This window comes from Amphiprion ocellaris, chromosome 4 (genome assembly GCF_022539595.1).
Source record: "Amphiprion ocellaris isolate individual 3 ecotype Okinawa chromosome 4, ASM2253959v1, whole genome shotgun sequence".
NCBI classification, from domain to species: Eukaryota; Metazoa; Chordata; class Actinopteri; family Pomacentridae; genus Amphiprion; species Amphiprion ocellaris.
The window spans coordinates 22932925-22955162 of record NC_072769.1 but is presented as its reverse complement, the minus strand read 5'-3'; the positions used below and the strand labels follow the sequence as shown (position 1 = coordinate 22955162).

Here is a 22238-nt window from a genome sequence, read left to right as displayed (position 1 = left end):
GACCCTGAACCATCCATTACTTATGCTGTTACAGGCGGTTTCCCATGATGCACTGAGCACCTCTCCTCCACCCTCCGGCTGTACGACCTCCAACTGTCACCATCTCGGCTATTTTCCAAAACCTTTACACCTGAGCAAAACTCACTGAACCCAACTTAAAGGGTCATTTCACCCAAATGTACACTACCTTTCAAAAGTTTGGGGTCAATCAGACAATTTCATGTTTTCCATGAAAACTGACACTTTTATTCATGTGCTAACTTAATTGCACAAGGGTTTTCTAATCATCAATTAGCCTTTCAACACCATTAGCTAACACAGGGGTGGGCAATTAATTTTCATACGGGGCCACATGAGAAACTTTGACGGTTGTTAAGGGCCGGACCAGTACACTTAAAAGCTCTGCTCAATATATATCTCAATAAAAACAATAAATGAAACAATACAATGATATAATGAAAATGTGGAACACAGAACACAAGTATTTAATGAAAGATTTTGTTTTTTCATTCAAACTATGACTGCTGCCTATTGAGTTGTAGATATTTACTATCATAAAGACACACTTAAAATGTGAAACTGATTTTCCAAGTGCTTTCATTACTTTTCAGCAGTCACTGTTTTTACAAATGAAGTAAGTATGCCATCACTCAGAATTTATTCTAAAACAATATGACCATCAGCTGGCAGAGATTTGAAACTTGCCTTATCATGTCAGTTTTTGTTCATCATGAACGCTATGAGGTGTTGTCAGTTTTTCTAAATCTACATTAAGATGACTGTGAAGCATAAAGAAAGACAACAGCTCCCCAATACACTTACAGCAATGTTCAATATATCTCAATAAAAACAGTAAATTACACAATACAATGATGTACAATGCCCAACTGTTGAATCTCTGCTCTCAGATCCCAAACTCGTTTAAGCACCTTGTCCAGGCTGATCCATCTGACAGCTGTCTGGTAACCAAGGTCACCATGTTCACCATCATCTCCTCCAAAAAGACAACAAACTGTCTGTACTTCAATGCTCCTGCCCTGATGAAGTTAACTACTTTAGCTACAACATCAGTCACGTGGCTGATTTTTAGCACTGACTTACACAGCACCTCCTGATGTATAATACAATGCAAAAATATCAGTTTCTGTTCTGGGTTTATTTCAGTCACTTTATCTTGCATCCGTTTCAAAAGTCCAACATTTTTCCCCTGTCAAATTTGGACAGCCATCAGTTGTAACACCAACCAAATTCTCCCATTTTAGTCCCAGCTTGTTCATGCATGTATTTACCTCAGTGAACAAATCACTCACCGTCGTGGTTCCCTTCATTGGCTGCACAGCTGCCAGCTCCTCCGTCATCTCAAAGGTTTCTGTTAGTCCACGTACAAAGATGAGTAACTGGGCTGTGTCACGGACATCACAGCTCTCGTCCAGAGCCAAGGAGAAAACGTCAAAATTGTCCACTTTGTTGTGCAGCTGAAGCGCCAGATTTTCGGCGCTGCTCTCCACCGGCCTCGCTACGGTTCGCCTCCAAAGGGTCACATTAACGAACGCTCCTTTCTTCTCCGGGCATATAAACGCTGCAGAGTCCACCAGACTTTCTTTTATAAACTCTCTATCAGAGAATGGTTTACTGTTTTTGGCGATTTTGTAGGATATTAGAAAACTCGTCTTGACTGCTGCATCCCTTGATGTGAGCTTTGGTAAAACAAAGTCATTGCTGCTTTAGCAGTTTAGCTAGCAAACCTTCAGACATCCTCCCTGCTCTGCATCAGTCAAATGTTTTTGGTCTCGCAATGTCGATTCAGGTTATAATCCTTGAGCACCGCGATCTGTTCGCCACAAACTAGACACACAGCTTTACCTCTGACTTCAGTGAAGAAATACTTGGAAGTCCATGCCTTGTTAAAAACTCTGCATTCGGAATCAATCTTTCTTTTTTTGCCGTTAGCTGACATCTTCCCGGGCTGAAGCTAACCAACAAACCAATCAGCATAAACCTTATGCTAAGTACGGAAAGCACGCGCGAAAAAACGTTAACTTAGCAGATCTTTCAAAATAAAAGCAGTGCAGGCGTATTGCTTGCATGTATTGTGATGATATATATTTGCATTGAATTTTAGTATTTTCCAAGGACCTCATACGAGCCAGTCAGGGTCGTCCGGCGGGCCGGATGTGGCCCGCGGGCAGTAGGATGCCCAGGTCTGAGCTAACACAATGTAGCATTAGAACACAGGAGTGATGGTTGCTAGAAATGTTCCTCTGTATCTCTATGTAGATATTCCATTAAAAATCAGCTGTTTCCAGCTAGAATAGTCATTTACCACATTACCAATGTCTAGACTGGATTTCTGATTCATTTAACGCTATCTTCATTGAAAAAAACGTTTTCTCTCAAACATAAGGACATTTCTAAGTGACCCCAAACATTTTGAACGGTAGTGCACCTTCAGTGGTTTTGAGGTTTATGCAGTTATTTCTTAAACTGTGAAACAAACAGTGATGTAGGAAGTATTCAGATCCTTTACTGAAGTAAAAGTACAAACACCACACTGTAGAAATGTTACTTAAAGTAAGTATAATCAGGAAAATGTACTTAAAGTATTAAAAGTAAAAGTACTCAATGCAGAACAATGTGTCCAGTAAGTGTTATACTATTATATATTATATAATTAGATTATTACTCCTCTATTAAGGTCAAAACAGGACTTTACTGTTGGAGTTGTTTTTTTTTTTAAATATCAGTTAATCTAAAAATTATTTTCTTTCTTCATTACAGTCATAGTTACCCAGACATCTTCACAGCAACTAACTGTTTACACCTCGAAATAATTAAAAATACATTCAGATGATTAAGATAATTAAAAGTAAAAGCAGCACCTTGTCACCTTTGTAAAGGTGGAACAATGACAATTCATTCAAAATAGCAAAATAGCTACTTACTAATTTAGTGATTGATATATTGGCATGAACGTATTTAAGTTTAATTAATACCAACATGTCATTTTCTGTAAGGGCTTCATATGTTATGTGTGTGATGAGTAACTAAAGCCATCAGACATGGGTCACCCCAGAATAGGAGGACATTTTACCACCAAATTTCAAATAATCCATGTACAAAATAATAAAACATGCAGTTGTTGTGTAAATGTACTTGTCTTTAGACCAAATCTAAAAAAAAAAAAAAAAAAAAAAAAACTATGACAAAATAATGTTAGAAAATATCTCCTTTTTTGGTATTATTTTTTTCATTGATGTCTTGTAATTGTGGGAACAGTTTTTTAATCAACATAATATTTAAATAATTATTTTGCATGGAGCATGTGTCCCACAACAACCCTGTTAGCATAACCTTTTTTTATCTGGTAGAAAAAGAAGAAAAAAGTGAATCACATGAAACGCTGGAATTAACATCAAACAGATTTCCTAAAGAATGGGTAGAATAAAGCTATGTCCTCTCGTCTATTTTTCATAACAATGTCAGCCTTGATAAAATGTCTCACTCTACCTCATATTATCAGGATCAGATTAATTCTTTTGACTGTTTTCCATCAGTCAGTTTGTCCTCTTGGTCAGCAGTAACAGCTAAATATCTAGTTTCTACTCCTGAGAAAAAGCTAACATTAGCATGGATTAGCAACCCTGTTACTGTGATTAGAGTAGGGTTAGCAAACAACAAATAAAACAAGGAATAAAAATGGTACCATTGATGTGTAAGCTGAGCCAATCAAGCCTTTGATAGTTTACTACCTATTATTGATGAATATGGAACAAAAAACTGTAGAAAGGAAGATTTATTTTTAAAAAATGTTGAAGTCCAAATGTCCTCCAATTCTGGAATGACCCATATAGAGACAAACAATCACTCACATTCACACCTTCAGACAATTTAGTCACCAATTAACCTCGTCATGTTTTTGGACTGTGGGAGGAAGCCAGAGAACCTGTAGTAAACCCACGCATGCACAGGGAGAACATGCAAACTCCTTGCAGAAAGATGGATGTGAACCGGGGATCTTCTAGCTGAAAGGCGACAGTGCTAACACCAAGCGCTTCAATTCCCTATAACTCTAATTTCAACCACCTCCTGTCCTGACTGCTGTGGGAACAAACTGGCAAAGTCCAAACTTTATTCCAAAAGGATTCCTTTATTGGATTGAAATAGTTTCAGTTCACATTTATGTTCCAGGTACCTCAATTATAAACATTAAAAAATCAAGTGTCCCCTTCAGTGGATTACTCTTCAACATTGCACGATGCCCAGCTCTGGAAAACACAGTCAACGATTGGTCCTTTGTCAGGAGTCGAAACACAAGAGAAGCAGCAGGAATCCTAAAATCCATATCAGGATGGATCACAGAGAGATTTGCAGTTTTTGATTCATTTCGATAATAAAATATCAGACTTTCGGATGCTGCTACTGATTGAGGATTCACAGGTGGAAAGTATTTCAGAAGGGTTACACGCTCCCGCCGACAGTTTGACATGACATGTCAGGACTCATCTGTGTTGAGACAAGAAGAAAAGAGAACAACTGCGTCTAGAACGGCTTTAGCTTCAATCTCACGAAGTTCTCCAACACTTTCCCTTCTCCTCTGACAACACAGCGTTCATAGTAGCACCACAGTACAGCTTACGACCTGTCTTATGAAAGGATGAAGTCATCATCACCCAGTTTGATGAATCATGCCTCTGAATAGAACCAGTAAGATTAAATCATAAATTCAAACATTTTAAAACAATCTCCCGCTGCGGGATCAAGATTATGAAACTTCTCAAGAAGTTTCACCAGGTGCTGCTCAGACACACATTTGCATCATCGTGGTTTGTTGGACCAGCCTGTCAGCACAAAACATGACACTAAAAAACACAAGCACTGGCTTCATTTTACATCTAGGAATTACAGTAGACACAGAAACTGAAGAAAACACAATTGGTTTTTAGGGTAAGGCTTTTTTCCTCAAAAAATGGCTTTTAAGTAATTCATCTCACATGTTGAGATGTGTCCGGTACTTTTTGCGGTGTCCCAGCAAGACAAGTTTCTTCCCTTTCTCTGAGTTATTGTGTTGAAAAATCAGACAGCATCTGCTTAAATCAGGCCTCCAGGGTCTTCGTCTGCTTTCAGCGCCTCCATCCAGACGCTGAGCAGATCTCTCAGCTGAAAACCTTCTTGGCTCCGTCTCTGCTCTGATAAAAATCTGCGCTGGACGGGGGTCTTGGCAGGACAACAGTGGTGTTCAAGCATCAAAGCACAATACGAGGCCAGAGTTCTGCAGCTGAAATCATCGGCGTGTCGGATTGCTTTCGAGGAAATCTTCCCATTGGGACAGACAGAGGTGTATGAAACAGTCTTTGAAGGCAGCCCACTAGGATCTCACCTCACACAACTGAGCTGCTAGATGGTGGTAACGGTCACCAAGACTTGGGGTGAAACAACAACAGCTTCTTTGGTTTTGTTATTTGCAGCCACTTTAAAGACATTGCTTTGCAGTCAAGTACACCCTACACTCCTCTAACCTCTAAACCTCTACAGGATACGGGTAAAGCTGATGGACAGATGCCAACAGTATGAACAAGTAGCCCCACTGCTAACTTGTGTAGAAGACATTTTATGTGGAAAATACAAGCCGATGTTTATCAGTCATGATTCCGTTTCTATTGAATCTTTAAGCTTGTGTGCTAACCAACAGCAACACAGATTGCGCTGACTAGCTTGTGAAACTAACGGCTCTAGCAGAAGTGTTTCAGAAACCAAGATACCGACTATTAAATGTTTGTGTTGTATATTGTTAGGGTTTGACAGCATCCAAAGCATGTATTTTTGTTTGTTAATTTTTGTATTTTATAGAAAGTCAATGATGTTAATGAAACCTTACAAAAACCTTTTTTAGCAATTGAGATATTTTTCATTGGATGTGTTGAAATTTGCACGTACACTACCATTCAAAAGTTTGGGGTTGTTCAGATGTTTTCATGTTTTCCATGAAAACTCACACTTTTATTCATGTGCTAACATAACTGCACAAGGGTTTTCTAATCATCAATTAGCCTTTCAACACCATTAGCTAACACAATGTAGCATTAGAACACAGGAGTGATGGTTGCTGGAAATGTTCCTCTGTACCCCTATGGAGATATTCCATTAAAAATCAGCCGTTTCCAGCTAGAATAGTCATTTATCACATTAACAATGTCTAGACTGGATCTCTGATTAATTTAATGTTATCTACACTGAAAAATCTGCTTTTCTTTCAGAAATAAGGATATTTCTAAGTGACCTCAAACTTTTGAATGGTAGTGTACATTTGGGTGAATTGACCCTTTAAGTTGGGTTCAGTGAGTTTTACTCAGGATAAAGAATTTTGGAAAGTAAAATAGCCAAGATGGTGACAGTTGGAGGCCGTCCAGCCGGAGAGCACTTTGTAAGGCGACACTGAGGGCTAAAAGACCCCAGGACGTGAATCCACGAAAAACTGACATGAGCTGGATCCTGCAGTGAGAATGACTAGCAGACGCTGCCGGTCGGTGCATGCCAAAAACCCTTGTATTCAGGAGGAAGTTACGTAAAATCTACTTTTATGACTGCTGCTGTAACTCTGTGAGACCGAGAAGACATGAACTGTAAATGGTAAATTTGTAAAACCATAAATTTAAAATAATTTCGAGACAATGACAAGTTGTTTTGATCATAAAGTAAAATGCTATATTGCTCATTGTTTTTTTTGTCATTTTGCGTCTCATTTTTGTCATATTTTGTCTTGTTTTTTTTGTCTATTTTTGTCTCACTTATGTCGTTTTGATCATAAAGTAAAACACTATCATTCAGTTCCAGATACCTGTGACTAAATGTTTTGTTCCATTGTAGACACTCTGGAATCTGGAAGTTGTAATGTGTAAATGATGAAATGAAGCATAACGCTGCTGACTTCTTATTTTTCTTAACAAATTTCCAGTTGTTCATGATGTTTTGTAAAAACATATTTCCTTAAATGTGAACATTTTTGCACTAAAACCAAGGAAAAAATTGGAGTTGTGGTTATTTATAGGTTATTATACTCTGATTTTACTGGTCACTTGAGATCAAATTGGGCTTAATGTGGCCCCTGAACTAAGTTTCTGAGTTTGACACCCCTGGTCTAAATGGATGGCAATGTTTACCAGTTCTTCATTTGTTACAGTTAGCATGACCCGTAGAGTCACAATGTTGATGTGAAATAAACCAGAATGCTCTTCTAAACTCAGCTGTGCTTTGATCTGAACGCTACCATTCACACATTCAGTTCTATTAGCATGCTACGTAAAACTGTACTCATGAAACATTGGAGTCACTTGTAAAGAACTCAGAACTGGGGTTTGTGTCAACATGTCATAAGTACGAATGAGTTGTTTTTGTGAAAGCTCTGATAACTTAAATTGGACCCTTTTTAGTAAATGAGGCAGGCAATGATTTATAATCGTATGGTTCATACAGCATCCAGGCGTGTCTGTACACAATCTATCTCTCACATTGGGTGGTCCATATAAACATCTGGCGCCCGTTCAGTTAGCATTACAGCAAAGACGTCCTGGCTGCTGCTGCTGCCTACTGTCAGGCCTCCGCTGCCTCTTCCTGCACTAGAATCTGGTTGTACATGAACTTAATGTTTTTAATGTGTGCGTTGTATATCTGTAGCCACGTTGGGGGGGCAGGGATTTTTGAGTTCAGGGAATGTCTGGGTTAGATTTTACCCACAGCGACATATTAGCAAATTAAAATGCCGCAATGAACGGTCCAGTTTTCAGACTGAAACCGGCCTGGAAAAAGTACACAAACGTGTATTCCTAGTGTCAGCTGGAGCCAATTACTGAACATAATCAGAACTAAAATGACCAACCGTGCAATCATCTACCATGAGTTGTTGAAATAAATAACGCTCATAGATGCAAACATGGGATTTGATCCTGTACAAGGGTGTCAAACATGCGTCCCGCAGGCCAAAACCGGCCCTTCAGAGGGTCCAATCCAGCCCACAGGACCTCTTCATAAAGTGTAAAAACTACAGAGACGACATTAACTGCAGATTATAAAGTTGTAAAACTATAAATAATTTCTAGACCATGACAAGTTGTTTTGATCATAAAGTAAAATACTAGATTGCTCATTGTTCTTTTGTCATTTTTTGTTTTGTGTCATTTTTGTTGCTTTGTTTCTCATTTTTGTTGTTTTGTGTTTCCTTATTGTTTCGCTTGTGTTTTTTGTCTTATTTTTGTCACTTTGTGTTTTGCTGTATTTGTTGTTTTGGGTATCGTTTTTGTCGTTTTTGGTTTATTTTGGCTCACGTGCTGTTTGTCTATTTTTTTGTCTTTTTCTCGCTTTTGTCATTTTTTGTCCCATTTTTGTTGTCTATCCATTTTTTGTCGCTTTGTAACTTTCTTGTCTAATTTTTGGTCTCTTTTTTTGTTTTGTTTCATGACGTTTGTCTCATTTTTTTCCATTTTGTGTCTCATTTTTGTAATATTTTGTCTTGTTTTTTTTGTCTTTTTTTTGTCTGATTTTGGTCGTTTGACCATAAAATAAAAACTATATCATTCTAGGAAAGCTATGTTAGCCTTTCAGAGGTTTCCGGTCATGGACCAAAATTTGGGCTGTTTTAACTTTTGTTTAACTATGAGAAAAATATAAATCCTATCAGGGCTGTAAATGAATGAGTTGCTTTTGATCTGTCCTTTTAAGTGACATCTCTTGAATTAAGTCCTCAGTGAGCTCACATTGCTGTATTTCCTCTCCACGGGTGCCTCCTTGCTCAGCGGAGAAGATGTTAAATCCTGGTTAACTGTCCAGACTGCCTTGAACTAAGAAACTAGATCCTAAATGAAATGGGTGGTAAATAAATTTTAGTTTGATCCAGTAATGCAGGGTGATTCTTTTCATCCAAAGTTGTTTTGAAAAGAAGAAGTGAACCCAGAGAACTTTCCGGTCTGAGGTGGGCTCTGTGTTTAAAGCTGCACAATCAAGGAATATACAGGCGAGTGATACGTCCAGGCTCATTAAACTGTCCCTGTGCCGTGATGTTTTTCCACGGAATCAAATCCTGGGTCAGTTCTTACATTATTACTGACCAAAGTCACAAGCTGTTCTGATGAGTAATTTCCATGTCTGTCCTCCAGACTCTATAAAGTGTCAGTCTGTAGCCTCACATCACATCTCAGGGGAGGAGAGCCTCTCCCTCTTCAGCCCAGAGGAGGTTCAGGGCCTCGGCCTGCCGCTGCTCCCGCTGGTGGATCCTCCGCAGGCGTAGGATGTAGAGCAGGATGGCCAGGACCACCACCAGGATGCAGAGTGAGAACAGGTGGTGGTTGTAGACAAAAGAAGAACGCAGCCAGCTGGGGTGGTTCTGCCGCAGCGTTTCCTGCTGCAGGTCCCTGGAGAAACACATGGGGCAGAAGGAGACAAGAGCAGACAGAGCAGCACATGTTAAATCCTCATATACTAATGAACATAACAGCACCAGCAGCCTTATGTTTATCCACAGTGGCAGGATTTCTGATTCATTTAATGTTATCTTCATTGAAAAAAAATGCTTCTCTTTCAAAAATAAGGACATTTCTAAGTGACTCCAAACTTTTGAACAGTACTGTATTATACACTGTGCCTGTAACAGGGTACATGTCCCATTTCCTGATTAAACATTAGCTGCATACTTCATTCTAACCTTGGGGTTTTATTTCACTATGAATGACTTCAAGATGACTTTTAGTAGATTAGCAGGAATAAATCACAAGTTTCAAAGGTCAGGACAGGAGCCACTACTATCAACTAATGCGTTCACAACATTAAACCATGATATATTTGATCATGAGGTTTTAAGAGATGCTGAGTTACCTGAGAGGTAGGAAGCGGGTTTTGAACAGGATCGCCCCCAGAGTCCACTGAACCTCTTTGTCATAAACCAGCTGGGCAGTTTTCAGGCTCGGGTAGTCGGAGGGGAAACGGAAACCAGAGTGCAACACTTCAAACATCCAGGCTGACTTGAAGCACTGATATCTGAGGTAACAAGAGAGAAAGAAAGAATGGGTCAAACAGGGACGAAATATGACAACTATATAAATAACCAGCAATTTCCAGTTGTACAGTAGGACCACTAGCTGTTAGAAGTCAACCTGCATCATGTCGGGGCCAGAGAAAAAGCAGATTAGTAGCAACCATGGAGACATGTAAATACACACCGTTCGTACGCTAAGAAAGGTTTTGGAATTTTAGCAATCTCCATCAACAGTTTATTCTTTTGTAAAGCTGCAGTTTGTGTGTGTTTGAAACATTTTATTAAACATGTTATTGGTGCAGGTTGGCTAATTTCTGTCTCAAGGGGCTGGATAATATTTATCTGTATACTAGAATGTTACTGAAACAAAAAGATAAATACAATAAAATAAAATAAAAAAGGAACGAAGTCGTGGTTTGCAGATATTACGGGTATACCTGCGCCTCCTGGTGATCCCGTGTAACCAAATTAAATCAGTGTTGTTCACTGGTGGTTAAAGTCTCTGCTAAGACCTCTCAAGATGAATGATTTTCTATGTAGCAAGTAAAATAAATAATAAACTCATTCATTCACTAAATTTAATTAGCATTCAAGCCTTTCACATAGGATTTAGGTATGATATATTTAGAATATAGGTTTTGTTAAGTGTACACAACAGTTCTACAAAAAAAAAACTTTGCTGGTTTCTTTTTCTGTTGGTGACACGTTGGCAGGTTGTAGTGAATGACTGAACAGCGCCTCCTCGTGGAGAACCTGCAACATGCTTTTTGCAAACTGGTGAATTAAAGACTAAATGATATCGAAACACTGATGTGTAACCATTACAAATAGAGGGGAGCATGTAGTGCGCTTAGCAATGCATTCTATAAAGAAACAGTTAAACTTTTAATATGATAAGATTTATCACCGATATGATTTGACAGAACATTAAAATGGTGTATATTAATCTTTAGCTGCTCTAGTGATTGGACCCTACACTCTTTAATAAGTGGGTCAAAAATGACCCATATAAGAATCAATGTGTTTTTATGTCATTTTTGTTGAGGATAATCATTCGTTCATACAAGAATGACTTTGTGTTTGAAATATGTTCATTTTTCACTTTATAACTGATTTTGAACATTTTAATAACTGAAAAAGAAGAATATTAGAACAGCAGTAGAATGTCAACATCCATTTTGTGGATATTTTTTCCACTTGTTTCTTCAAAGTTTGTGTATCACCCTAAGTTCACAAATGCCAGCATATGTGTTGCTAAATAATAACCTGGTAGCTCTTTCTGGAAAAAAAAAAGTGATAAACAGCGGATGCCACTGTCGAGGTGTGTGTTTTACTAGGGAAAAAAACTGAACAGGAACTAGCATAAGAAACGCCAACCAGCTTGTATGAACAGAAGAGTGCCTCATACAGAAACTCAACATAAAGAGACATTGACCCGCCTTATTCATGCAACATCTGCAGCAGAGACTCTAGATCAAGACGAAAAGAGCTGGAAAGGTGAGCTTACTTTAGTCTGCTGATGTCGGCCTGCTGAGAGAAAAGCTGGTTGTCCAGGCGTTGTTTCAGTGTCGACCACTTGGTGGAGCAGTAGTCCTGTTAAATATACCAAAACAAATAAATTTTCTATCAACAAACATAAATAAGCAAAAATCTGATACTGGTGCTATGCAGTGTCTGTATACCGTAGCAGCTTGGGAGTATCTCTCACTGTTGTACTGTCCTCCCATCCTCAGCACGTCCTCCATACAGTAAAAAAACTCAGAGAAGCCGTAGAACTCACTGTTGCTGAAGTTGATGGGAGCCTGAAAAAAGCAGAGGAGTGCAACATAAAGCACAATGCAATATTTGTCCTAAAAACATCTCTTTCAAGTTCGGGTCAACAAACAGCTTGCCCCACCATATATCATAGATGCATATATAAACAAGAAAAGCACTCAGAGAGCGCATCACTCCTTCAAGGCTGCTCATTCCCCCATATGGCATTGTCAGAAATGCAGCATTTGTTTATTAGTTATTGATGATCAAAAATCACAGCAACACAGAATGTGTTCATTTAATACAGATGTACCCACAAACAAAATGACGTTGAGCTGAGCCCAGGCATGTGTACGTTATGTACGGATACCAAATTGCGTGACCTAAATATGTAGCGGGCAGTGGGAATTGATGGGACTCAGAAGCACCCCAACAATTTTATCAACTCTTCCTTGTATCATTTCTGATGGCTATGCCCCGATAAGTCTGCAGCTGTCGATTTGTAGTAGGATCGCAGTCAACAAGTGTTCACCTGTTGTCATAGTTACAGTGATGCTCCTCAAGATCCAGCTCCCTTCCAAGAGTCATAAATTCCATCTCTAGTTCTCATTTTTAAAATGGAATATCGAATGAAGGAAAGGCATCAAAGAACCTGGTTTTGTCCGGTCTTGAATTTCTGAACTTACCGAAAGCTATTTTCTATTATCACTATTAGACTAACATGTTGCCTGTTTTGGGTGAAATCTATGTTTCTGCAGCTCAGTGAAATTAATTACACCAGTATTTGAATACTTAATTTTACAGTAAAGACTTTGTACCTGGTAGACGCCCCCTGGTGACATGGTTCCATTGTGGAGGCCCAGGAAAGGTCGCACAGCCTCCTGACATCGAGTCCAGTCACCCTGGCCCCTCAGAAACAACGTGCGGTTGTCTCGGGTGACCGTGTCCGACAGGCCAACCGGCAGACAGGGGTCCAGGTAGGGTTTGTCCTCACTCATACCTGTCTGTGTGGTTAGTAACCTGGACAAGAACATGAAAAAAAAATTACTCTACCCTACATGACACAAAAAGAACTTAGAAGTTGCAGTCAGTGTCAGATTTATTTATTTTTTAATCAATGAGACAGAATTAAATATGCCAGACTTCATCGGTTACAGTTTGTTTACAAGACTGAATCACCACCTTCATTTGAAGATATTAACATAATTGTCATAAACAACAGACTGCAACTGCTGACCTGACCAGCATGTAAACTATATTTTACATAATGTGCCACCTGGTTGGATTTCCAAGAAAATATGCCTCTGTCTGGCACAAACCAAGACGAGATCGAGGACAGCTAAACATTTCAGTTTCTCATGATACCTGGTGTTGGAAGAAATGCTGACTAAAAATTTACAACATTTTTATAAGCTTCAGAGAATTCTGAGTTAAAACAAGAAGTAAATCGTCAGCGACTGTGGAAAATACAGTTCTGATTTTGAATAACATTAATAATACAAATGGCATGAGAGAAGATAAATAATCCAATATTTTAGACTCTGGTCTCTTGATGTTTTGATAATTTAAAACTGTTAGATGCTCCAGTGATTGGACCCTACACTCTACCGTAAGTGGATCAAAAATGACCTGTATAAGAGTCAATGTGTTTTTGTGAAGAAAAACAATTTGTATTATTGTTTGTATTATATTTGTATCCACATAAGACTGATTTCATGTTAGAAATATGTCTATTTTTCACTTTGTAACAGATTTTGAACATTTTGATAATTGAAAAAGAAGAATATTACACAGAACAGCAGTAGAAGAATGTCAACATCCATTTTGTAGACATTTTTCCACTTGTTTTTCCTCCAGTTGTTGCTGCTCTCCCTCCCTCCAAGTTTGTGCACTACATCACTTCTTGTATGATATCAGTGCTAAAGAGCTTGGGGTAGTAATACAAATATTACAATATCTTCAAAAAGTGTAAAATTTAACATAAAAATTTAAATGGAATGATATCAGAAACTTGTTTTTTGAAGAAAAGCAGGAAAATTAAATGATATAAACTTTTCATTACAAAGATATTGCAAGAAAACGACCTCACCTGGTCATTTTTTAACTACTGATGCATCTAAGAGTTATGCAAGTTATCAAATGCAGATATTTTTAAGTGTCACAAAGCAACTCAGACACAGAGGTATGCCTGTACAACACACACACAAAAAAAAACCACATCTGTGAGTGTCTAACCTGTTCTTGGCGAGTGTGTTGTTCACTAGCTGGTCCTCGTAGCGCTGCCTGGCCATGTTTCCTCCAAAGCCAAGAAACGTGGTGACGTAGACTCGGTACACGTGTTGTGTGTGCTCAACATCGCAGCCTAGATTAAAGTCTGCAAGAACACTCTTCCCTGCTTCCTCCTGAAAAAACACATTGTGACATTACACTGCTGTAAAAGAGAACATCTCTCTAGACTAATACACCAGCTAAACATGTCAATAATGATCACAGCGGCTCCGAGCTGTGACTGATACTTCACTGTGCTTCCTTACTTCTTGAGGTGAGCTGAAGGTGATGGCACTGGGAACCTCATAGGCGATCTGAAGTGAAGCTCCACCCATATCCATGATGCCCACCGTGCGACGCCGACTGATTGGCTGCTGGTTTTGAGCCCCTGTTGTCACCTCTACTGTGGCGTCCTCTAAAAACACAGATTTAACAATTTTGCATGTTTGACTGTTGCTCAAATGTTCTGGCACAAAAACAATGATTACACAAAGGAGAAGTAATGCTCCTATATTTCCTACTTGATTAAAAGCAGTATTTGATGTCTGATGCGATTCCAGTAAACATAAAACAAACTGTAAGCGTTTCAGACATGTCAGGTTAACATTTCAACTTCACACTCACCCTCATCAGCATGATCAAAGCGGCCCAAAACAAAGTTAATGCCAATCCATGCATACACTCCTTGTGTGTCGAGAGGCAACAGGAACATGATGGGAGGCACAAAAAACGGGCAAGCAGCAGTTAGAAATACCAGAATTAAGAATAATTCCTCATACTGAGAGTCTTTCATTCGTATAACTCTGTAAGTCATTACAAATAATAAAAACCCAGCAAGTAAGCAGAACACCTCACCTTCCTGTTTCCCAGAGATGACCTCAGCATGTGAACGGGAAAACAGGAAATCAAACTCCAGGGGAACATCAGTGACCAGGTCCTCCAAGATGGCTGCCTGTTGACTACATACAGAGACTTTAAGCATGTAAACAATATAGATGCAGAGAGATGGAGAACAGTGAAGTATAATGCAAGAACTTCACCATGACTGACATTTTTCTTATTAAGTTTGTGCTGACATTAAGTCTAAATAAAACGAAGCATGTAGTTTGTGATGATGCTGAATTCCAGTGTTCTGCAAATTCTGCAAAGAACAAAGCTTCTTCAGTGAAAAACACATAAAGATAAAAACAAAGAAACAAGACAAAGTTTTCCATGACGATTTGAAAAGACATTAGTGCAATCTTGAAATTAACTGCAGATCATTTAAAAAACAGAACTGTACAACGCACATTAAAAGAACACTGTGTGAAAAGCTGATATGCCATCACATGTTGTTCTATCTACCTGTCGGGCAACAGCCGCATGCCAGCAGTGCAGAGGATGTAGAGCGGTGTCTCTTTGTGTTTGGTCTTTGGGACATGAGCAGCAGCAAAGCTGAGCAGAGGATGGAGGTAGTCACTGGCCTGTGTTGGTGTGTTTGCCAGGGTGGAGATGCCTGAGAGAACACAAACACATTTCAGAATAGTCAGGTACAAAACAGACTTGAATTTACTTATTCATAGAAAAAAAGCTAATTAAACAGTATGAGGCGAGACATAAATAGAACAACAAATTACAGTGGTCACTGAAATAAAAATTCTCTTGGGTGCTTTAAAAATCAGATGATTTCCTATTCATTCATTCAGGCATTTATGTTTGCTCTAAAAACACAGAAAAATCTATGAGCTAATAACAATAATAATACCAGTTAACCCGATTCATCAGGTAGACTTTGATTAAAATAAAGTGACAATTAATTTGTTCTATTTATTTACACTTTAGATTCCCAAAACTATCACTGAAGATTGATTATCGGTTTGGTTGATTATAGGATCTGATGTTTATCATTTTTCTGATTATCAGTATCTTTTTCTTTATATCCAATTACCCATACAATGAACTTATTTAAAATATGCTACTCCAACTTTAATGCATTCAGGTACTATCTGTAGCTACTCTGAGGTCTCAAGCAATGTCTCACCTCTCGCAGTACATGGATACACGTAGATGATTTCACTGGAATCTGTGGTATTTAAATTTCAACAACCGGATTTTAATTTTTACTCTAAGTACATGGTGGTTCCAAGTGTTTGGTATGAATAATTGGTATCGATATCGGCCCTGAAGGGGTCAGCCCTCATGATCACTACTGTAATAGGTCACAAATTATAATCATGCAGACCCTGGCAGTCATGAGTCCTGGGGTTCAATGTGTCACACAGCCTTTAACCGCTGCTACTGGAACTAAAGCAGACTATCTAATCTGTGTATTGCGACTGAGATAAAGCAAAGACACGGAGACTGAATGGTTCTCACCACTGACAGAACTAATTAACTGAATTAACATCAGAAAAAGTACTATTGATACACAACTCAATGCAAGACAAAACAAGAAAGTTTTCCATACAAGGAAAAACCATTGCAGACAGGCTTGTAAAGTAAAATTGTTTTCTGTAATCCATGTGTGTTCTCTCTTATCTCTTTCACACACTCTGTCTTTCACTCTCTTGGCAATGAGCCAGAGGGACAGACAGTGAACAGTAATGGTCACCCTGCTGGCACCAAAATGTTCAACAACACTGAGCAAGTTGTGACTAACTGGCTCTGCATCAGTGGTATCATTGTAGTCACTCAGTGAAAAAAAGAAAGAAAAAAGCAGGAATTGTTGCAGCAAACTTTGATCAAATCTGTCTTTCACCACCAATTTTGCACATAAATTCATGATGTCAGTCCAGTTATTTAATTACTACTGAAATCAGATAAACTGAATAACCGAGAGCTGTTCTGCTGTTTCTGGCTTGGCAGATTCTTGATCAATAACTGATCCATATTCTCACAGAATGCACTAGAAGTAATGAGTCCGCAATACACAAAGGAGCTACAGAGCTACAGTAACAGAAGAATCATTCATGCATCAATGAACAGATTGAAATCCTTATGAAACCAATACCCACACTTTTCTGCATATTGCTCTGCTTGTGCAAAATTAAATCAAGGTAAATGTGCAAACTCTCAAACACTTTAACCGGGAGAGACAAACATGCTCGACAGTATTATCAGCAAACATAGACAGCAAACATAGAATGATGACAGGACAAAAAACAAACAGCTACAACCGAGTGCCCCTTCCTCACCAGGTTTGATTTTTTTGACGACAGGTTTGCGGTCATGATCTCTCATCTGTCGTATGTCCAGCAGGGTGTGGGGGTTCCCGTTGTGGGGGGGCCAGTAGTACACGAAGACCCTGGAGCCGCTGCTGCCACAGTCCACCACGATCCCATAATTTAGAGCAGGGTTGTGTATGTCAGTAGTTTCCATGGACTCAGCAATAGAGAGGTATCTGGGGTGGAACAGACACAAAGAGATGAAGAATATACTCCTGTACAGCAAACTGTTTTTATACAGCAACACAAAATCCATCCATCTATTGTCTATACCTGCTTAATCCTCATTTGGGTCGCTATGAACAATTTAGAGTCACCAATTAACCTCAGCATGTTTTTGGACTGTGGGAGGAAGCCGGAGTACCTGACGAAAAGCCACGCATACCCAGGGAGAACATGCAAACTCCATGCATGAAGGCCGGGATGTGAACCTTGGATCCTCTAGCTGCAAGGCCAAAGTGCTAACCACCAAGCCACTGTGCAGCCCTGTCATTCTTGATTTCTTCTTCTGATGTCTAGCTGGCAAGTTTAATTTGGAGGGTTGTTAAAGTAAATTATCTTCCAGTCAGCATTGCAGAAACTAAGCGGAAGGAAACATGGCTCTAAAAAAATCTGTGCAGTGAAGCGGCACTAAAACACTGTAAGGGTTATCGAGCTGGTCATGTTACAGGATGGTGAGGGAACATGCTGTAACCTGCTGTAACTGTTGGTGCATTTCATAATCAGCCACACAGACAGGATTATATAGTTAAATCATGTTAAACTCTAAAATAAGCTCTTCTGAACTTCCCTCCCCCCCTATCTTTCCTGTCAACACACAACTAGAAAGTTCTTGGTAAACAGTAACAGTTGATAAGCTTTGTGAAAACTGCTGGACAGCTCAAGGTGACTTGAACTCAGTTTGTGAGACTGACTGCAGATGTTCTTTATATTATCCAGAGAAAGATATAAACACACACATAATTTGTAAAAGGAAAAAAAAACAACTCTGCAATGTTTTGTATGCATTTTACAACATGTAGTTGAAGTAGGGTTTAAAGACAGATTAAAGAGCGGTGCAGATGATTTTCCCATTTGTGCATGAAGGCTGAGATTCGCGCAATCAGACGCAATTTGCTCGCAACTCGCATGTTTTTAATCTGCTGAAGGATCCAAAACTCAATGAATATTTTGTCACCACTGTCCACTGTGAAATAAACACGCTGCTGACTGAGCTCTATATGAATGTTGAACAGAAGGTAGTAGAAAAATACACCATATATAAATATTTTTTTTAAAAGCCTGACAAGGACTATTTTTTAAAAGAACTTTAATCATGTTTATAAAATAGAAGAATATAGAGTTAATTTTGTAGACAAAACACTGCTAATAGATACCAATAATTTGTGTATGTTTTAAGATGTTGATTTTGTGCAGGGAATGCCCAGTGGCTTGGTGGTTAGCACCGTTGCCTTGCAGCTAGAAGATCCCCAGTTCACATCCTGGCCTGGGCCTGGGATCTTTCTGCATGGAGTTTGTATGTTCTCCCTGTGCATGCGTGGGTACTCTGGTTTCTTCCCACAGTCCAAAAAAATGCTGAGGTTAATTGATTATTCTAAACTGTCCTAATGAGCATTAAGTGATGTATACATAACGGATGGATGGATCAAGAATGATCAAATTCAAAATCAACTCTGGGATCTTTGAGGCCATTGTTGATGGTAATTGTGAATATGTACCTAGGAAGCTTATGTTGCAGATATGTGGAAAATTTGTTACAGAAAGCTTAACTCAACACACAAAACACAAATCTGTCTGACTCTCCATCCATCCACCTTCTTAAACTTGTCTGGTTACACTCCCCATACAGCTCAAACTTAATGAGCTTCAATTATTCAACAGTCAGTTACATCTGAAGATTGTGTGTGTTCCTAATTATCCAGCTATTTCTTTCATTTCTGATCTGTAGTAATTCCTTGATCCGTCCATTCACTTGTTGACTCGGGATCCAGATCGCCTTTGGGTGCCCCAAAGCTGCCTCTGGTAGACTCCCAGGAGCAGCGCTGAGGTGATGAACAGTAGCAGCAGCAGCAGCCTCTGCCTGGGGGCACAGCCCAGAGACAACAGGGACACGCTGCAGTACCAGGAGGCTGGCAGGCAGGACAAAGTGATCCTGTGGAGGCAGAACAGATGAACAAAAGCTACATTATGAATTGTACAGAGATTAATTGGACAAGATATTATAAAAGTGCCAAATGTCAGTAATAGAGGCTGTTATCAGTTTATTACCGTGCCATGTGTTCAAGTCAGCAAAAGGACAAGACGTCACAGTCGTCACCTCATGGTGGCTGCAGTCTAACCAGGATCCTCTCTAGAGATTTGGCTTTGTCTCTGTCTGAAGAGAAGAAAAGGGAGAGGCTAAGCTGCTGAACGATACTGTTTGTACTGTAACACAAACTTGATTTCATTAAAAAACATAAAAGGTGATTCCATCATTGAGTAGCACTTTTAGGTATATTCTATTATGACAAACAACCCTAAAATGTCCCACATATACTGCCATCATGACTTGAGTCCCCTCCAAATTGTGAGAGGTGGCCACTGAAGGTTTTCTTCCTGATAACCTCAATGGATTTCTCTATCATTAATATTAATCTCCAACACTGTCTGCTGTTCCCTTGCACTTTTCCCTCTAGGTAACAGTAGGACAACAAGAGGTGTAGATACCTCAGTGGTATTATTATTAGTTCTTTCTATTATCTTGTGTCATATCCCTGCGTACTGCATAACGTACCTTAACTTTTCACTTACATTTATATCTGTCCACTGTAAAATTAATTCTATTCTAACACTTGCAAGCACACACCAGGAAACCGCTTTCACTATTTTCAGACAATCTATGGACAACACAATGGACAGATTACAAAAATTAATCATTAGGTGAAGCATTTATGGTTGCTATTTCACAGTGTATATTAAGGCCCTCGTTTAATTTGCTGGCATCCTACTTATTTTTTTCTAGTATTATCCCAGAAAAACACACAATTTGTTGGGATTTATGTGACGTGGCTGAATACTGATCTACTACTCATGCCTGTCAATATACCATGCCTCTAACTCCTTAGTATATAGATTTATGATATTTTTAACTTCTTTATTGTATTCATGGTAAATCCCTTTATAGTGATGTTTCAGTATTAACTCTGCTTTCTTCAATCCAGGCCAGTATAAAGTAGGCAACTGGCTTATCTCTTAGTTATATAAGCTAAAATGGTCGTATAAAAACAAGGCAGTTATCAGTCAGTCAAGCCAAATAATAGGAAAAATACATTTTACATATATTTACCCATTAATAATACGAGAGGCTAATATTGATAACTACTCGATTACAAACCGGCTAACGGTCGGTTTACGGTAATGCTAACGGAACATATGCTAACTGAACATATGCTATCTCATACAAACTTACCTGCAGAAGACTCTCCCCCGCCATGACAGTGAAGGCCGCCAGTAAAACCTGGTCTTTCTTCGACAGAAAAATCCGATAAAGTGTTTTGTTCCGTAGGGGTACTTCACGGAGACAGTGTTTTAAAAGAACACGGCGAAACGGCGACGAGGAAACGAACGAAACATTCAACGGGTTTCCCATCGGCCCCTTGGCGACGTGAACAGCTGCTACTTTCAGGGACTGTAGGAAAAGTTACGACTACACACGAGAACCACCTGTTCAGAATGTAAAACTGTGTTATTTTCCAGTGTAAACATTTCTGTTCCTGGTCGTTTTTTTTATTATTACAGCAGCCTTTTAATCATTTTTGCTATTATTATTGCTCAGCCAAGGAACGCGGCGGAGTTATGTGACGATCGGCGTTGGTTTGTCCTTCCTTCTATGAATCCGACAGTCTGTTTGTCCATTAGCAACATCGTTCAAAAACGGACCTACAGATTTGGATGAACTTTTCAGGAAAGGTCAGAAATAACACAAGGACCAAGTGATTATATTTTGACAGTGATGCGGTTTATAGTCTGGATCCACGGATTTGTTAAAGACTTCTGTATTATTGCGAGATAGCACTGTAACTATGACAAGTGATCACTACATCAGCTGCCTGCTGACACTGCGGACTTACCGGAACTTATCCATTGGAAATGATACAAGGAACGAGCAGCCTTGGCTGAGTACTGCGCTCTCTGAGCGCTTTCCTTGTTTTCTAATATGTTATAGTGGCCGTCTTTAGTAGAGGCCCTTGTAACATTAGAGTTAGCAGCGAAACCAGCAGCAGCTCCGAATTTATTTATTTTTCTTCAGAGGAGATTTTTTTCAGGCTTTAACAGATTTGTGCAGGTTGATGGTGTAGCCATCTGGAATTACCTAGTGACAAGAAGTCAGTCAGTCAGTTGCATCCAACGGAATCGTTGACATAAATCGATAATATAGTAATATTATTAGTAATAATAAAGTTCTTCCTCCAGCTCCCTCCCTCCAACATTGCAGTCGAAAGTTCTTTGCCTTCCAGACCAGTGTTTTCTCCTAGCACCTTCCTTAATGTTATACCGAGCCTGCCAGCACTTTTGATACTATCAGGTTTCCATAACAGCTGCTTCGTTGTGTCCCAGTACATGTCAAGCAAGGGTTAGTCTACGTTGACAAACGTAGATGTGAGTCATGCAGCGACTTGTTGCTGAAGTGTGGTTTCCAGGAGATGTTTTGTACCATCCGTAACATTCTGGTATAAGTCTCATCGATTCTTTTTGTCAAATCCATAACGCAAGATGGATTCCACTGACACCTTGAATACTCTCATTTTGGTTGCCATTTTATTTGAAGACACCCATATTCAGTGGTTACAACATATACTTTAATATACAGGGTGGGTCAAAAGTAGGCTTACAGTTGTTTCACTATTTAGTTCACATTTTAGATTTAATTTATCCAAACCATAATTCCAAACCAGTATTCCATATCCCTTATTCACATTTTGGAAATGTTATTAAGCTATTTTTTTCAATTT

The 22238-nt window shown here is 39.1% G+C and overlaps 2 protein-coding genes across 4 annotated transcripts in view; one reads left to right on the top strand and one right to left on the bottom strand.

Moving 5' to 3' along the window:
• LOC111567268 (CREB3 regulatory factor-like) overlaps window positions 1-7236 on the top strand; it is a 46463-nt gene extending 39227 nt beyond the window's left edge. The window contains exon 11 of the mRNA XM_035947232.2: window positions 35-7236. Coding sequence (XP_035803125.2) covers window positions 35-48 — 14 coding nt within the window. The 3' untranslated portion in view covers window positions 49-7236. The remainder of the gene's footprint in view (window positions 1-34) is intronic.
• On the bottom strand, window positions 4128-21120 carry LOC111567266 (ectonucleoside triphosphate diphosphohydrolase 7-like). 3 transcript variants are annotated; one of them, XM_023268254.3, is made up of 14 exons: window positions 20696-21107; window positions 19516-19621; window positions 19220-19399; window positions 17218-17423; window positions 15389-15539; window positions 14900-15003; window positions 14669-14728; window positions 14311-14459; window positions 14012-14178; window positions 12595-12796; window positions 11704-11823; window positions 11529-11614; window positions 9862-10023; window positions 4128-9401 (listed from the first exon to the last, which is right to left on the bottom strand). In XM_023268254.3, exons 2-14 carry the CDS (start codon window positions 19521-19523, stop codon window positions 9185-9187), a joined length of 1812 nt encoding a protein of 603 aa, XP_023124022.1. In that variant the 5' UTR covers window positions 19524-19621; window positions 20696-21107; the 3' UTR covers window positions 4128-9184. The 3 variants fall into 3 exon arrangements, with proteins under 3 accessions (XP_023124022.1, XP_054865566.1, XP_035803137.1); XM_055009591.1 differs by lacking the exon at window positions 14669-14728 and having other exon boundaries at window positions 20696-21120; XM_035947244.2 differs by lacking the exons at window positions 19516-19621; window positions 20696-21107 and having other exon boundaries at window positions 18966-19357.
• Between the last annotated feature and the right edge of the window lie 1118 nt (window positions 21121-22238).

What these genes read in the sequence shown, in the direction of transcription:
- LOC111567266 (XM_023268254.3), bottom strand. An exon ending in CATCTCTGGGAAACAGGAAG is followed by an intron (nt 14,729 to 14,899) that starts GTGAGGTGTTCT and finishes TCGACACACAAG; the next exon opens with GAGTGTATGCATGGATTGGC. An exon ending in CCTTCAGCTCACCTCAAGAA is followed by an intron (nt 14,179 to 14,310) that starts GTAAGGAAGCAC and finishes GTGTTTTTTCAG; the next exon opens with GAGGAAGCAGGGAAGAGTGT.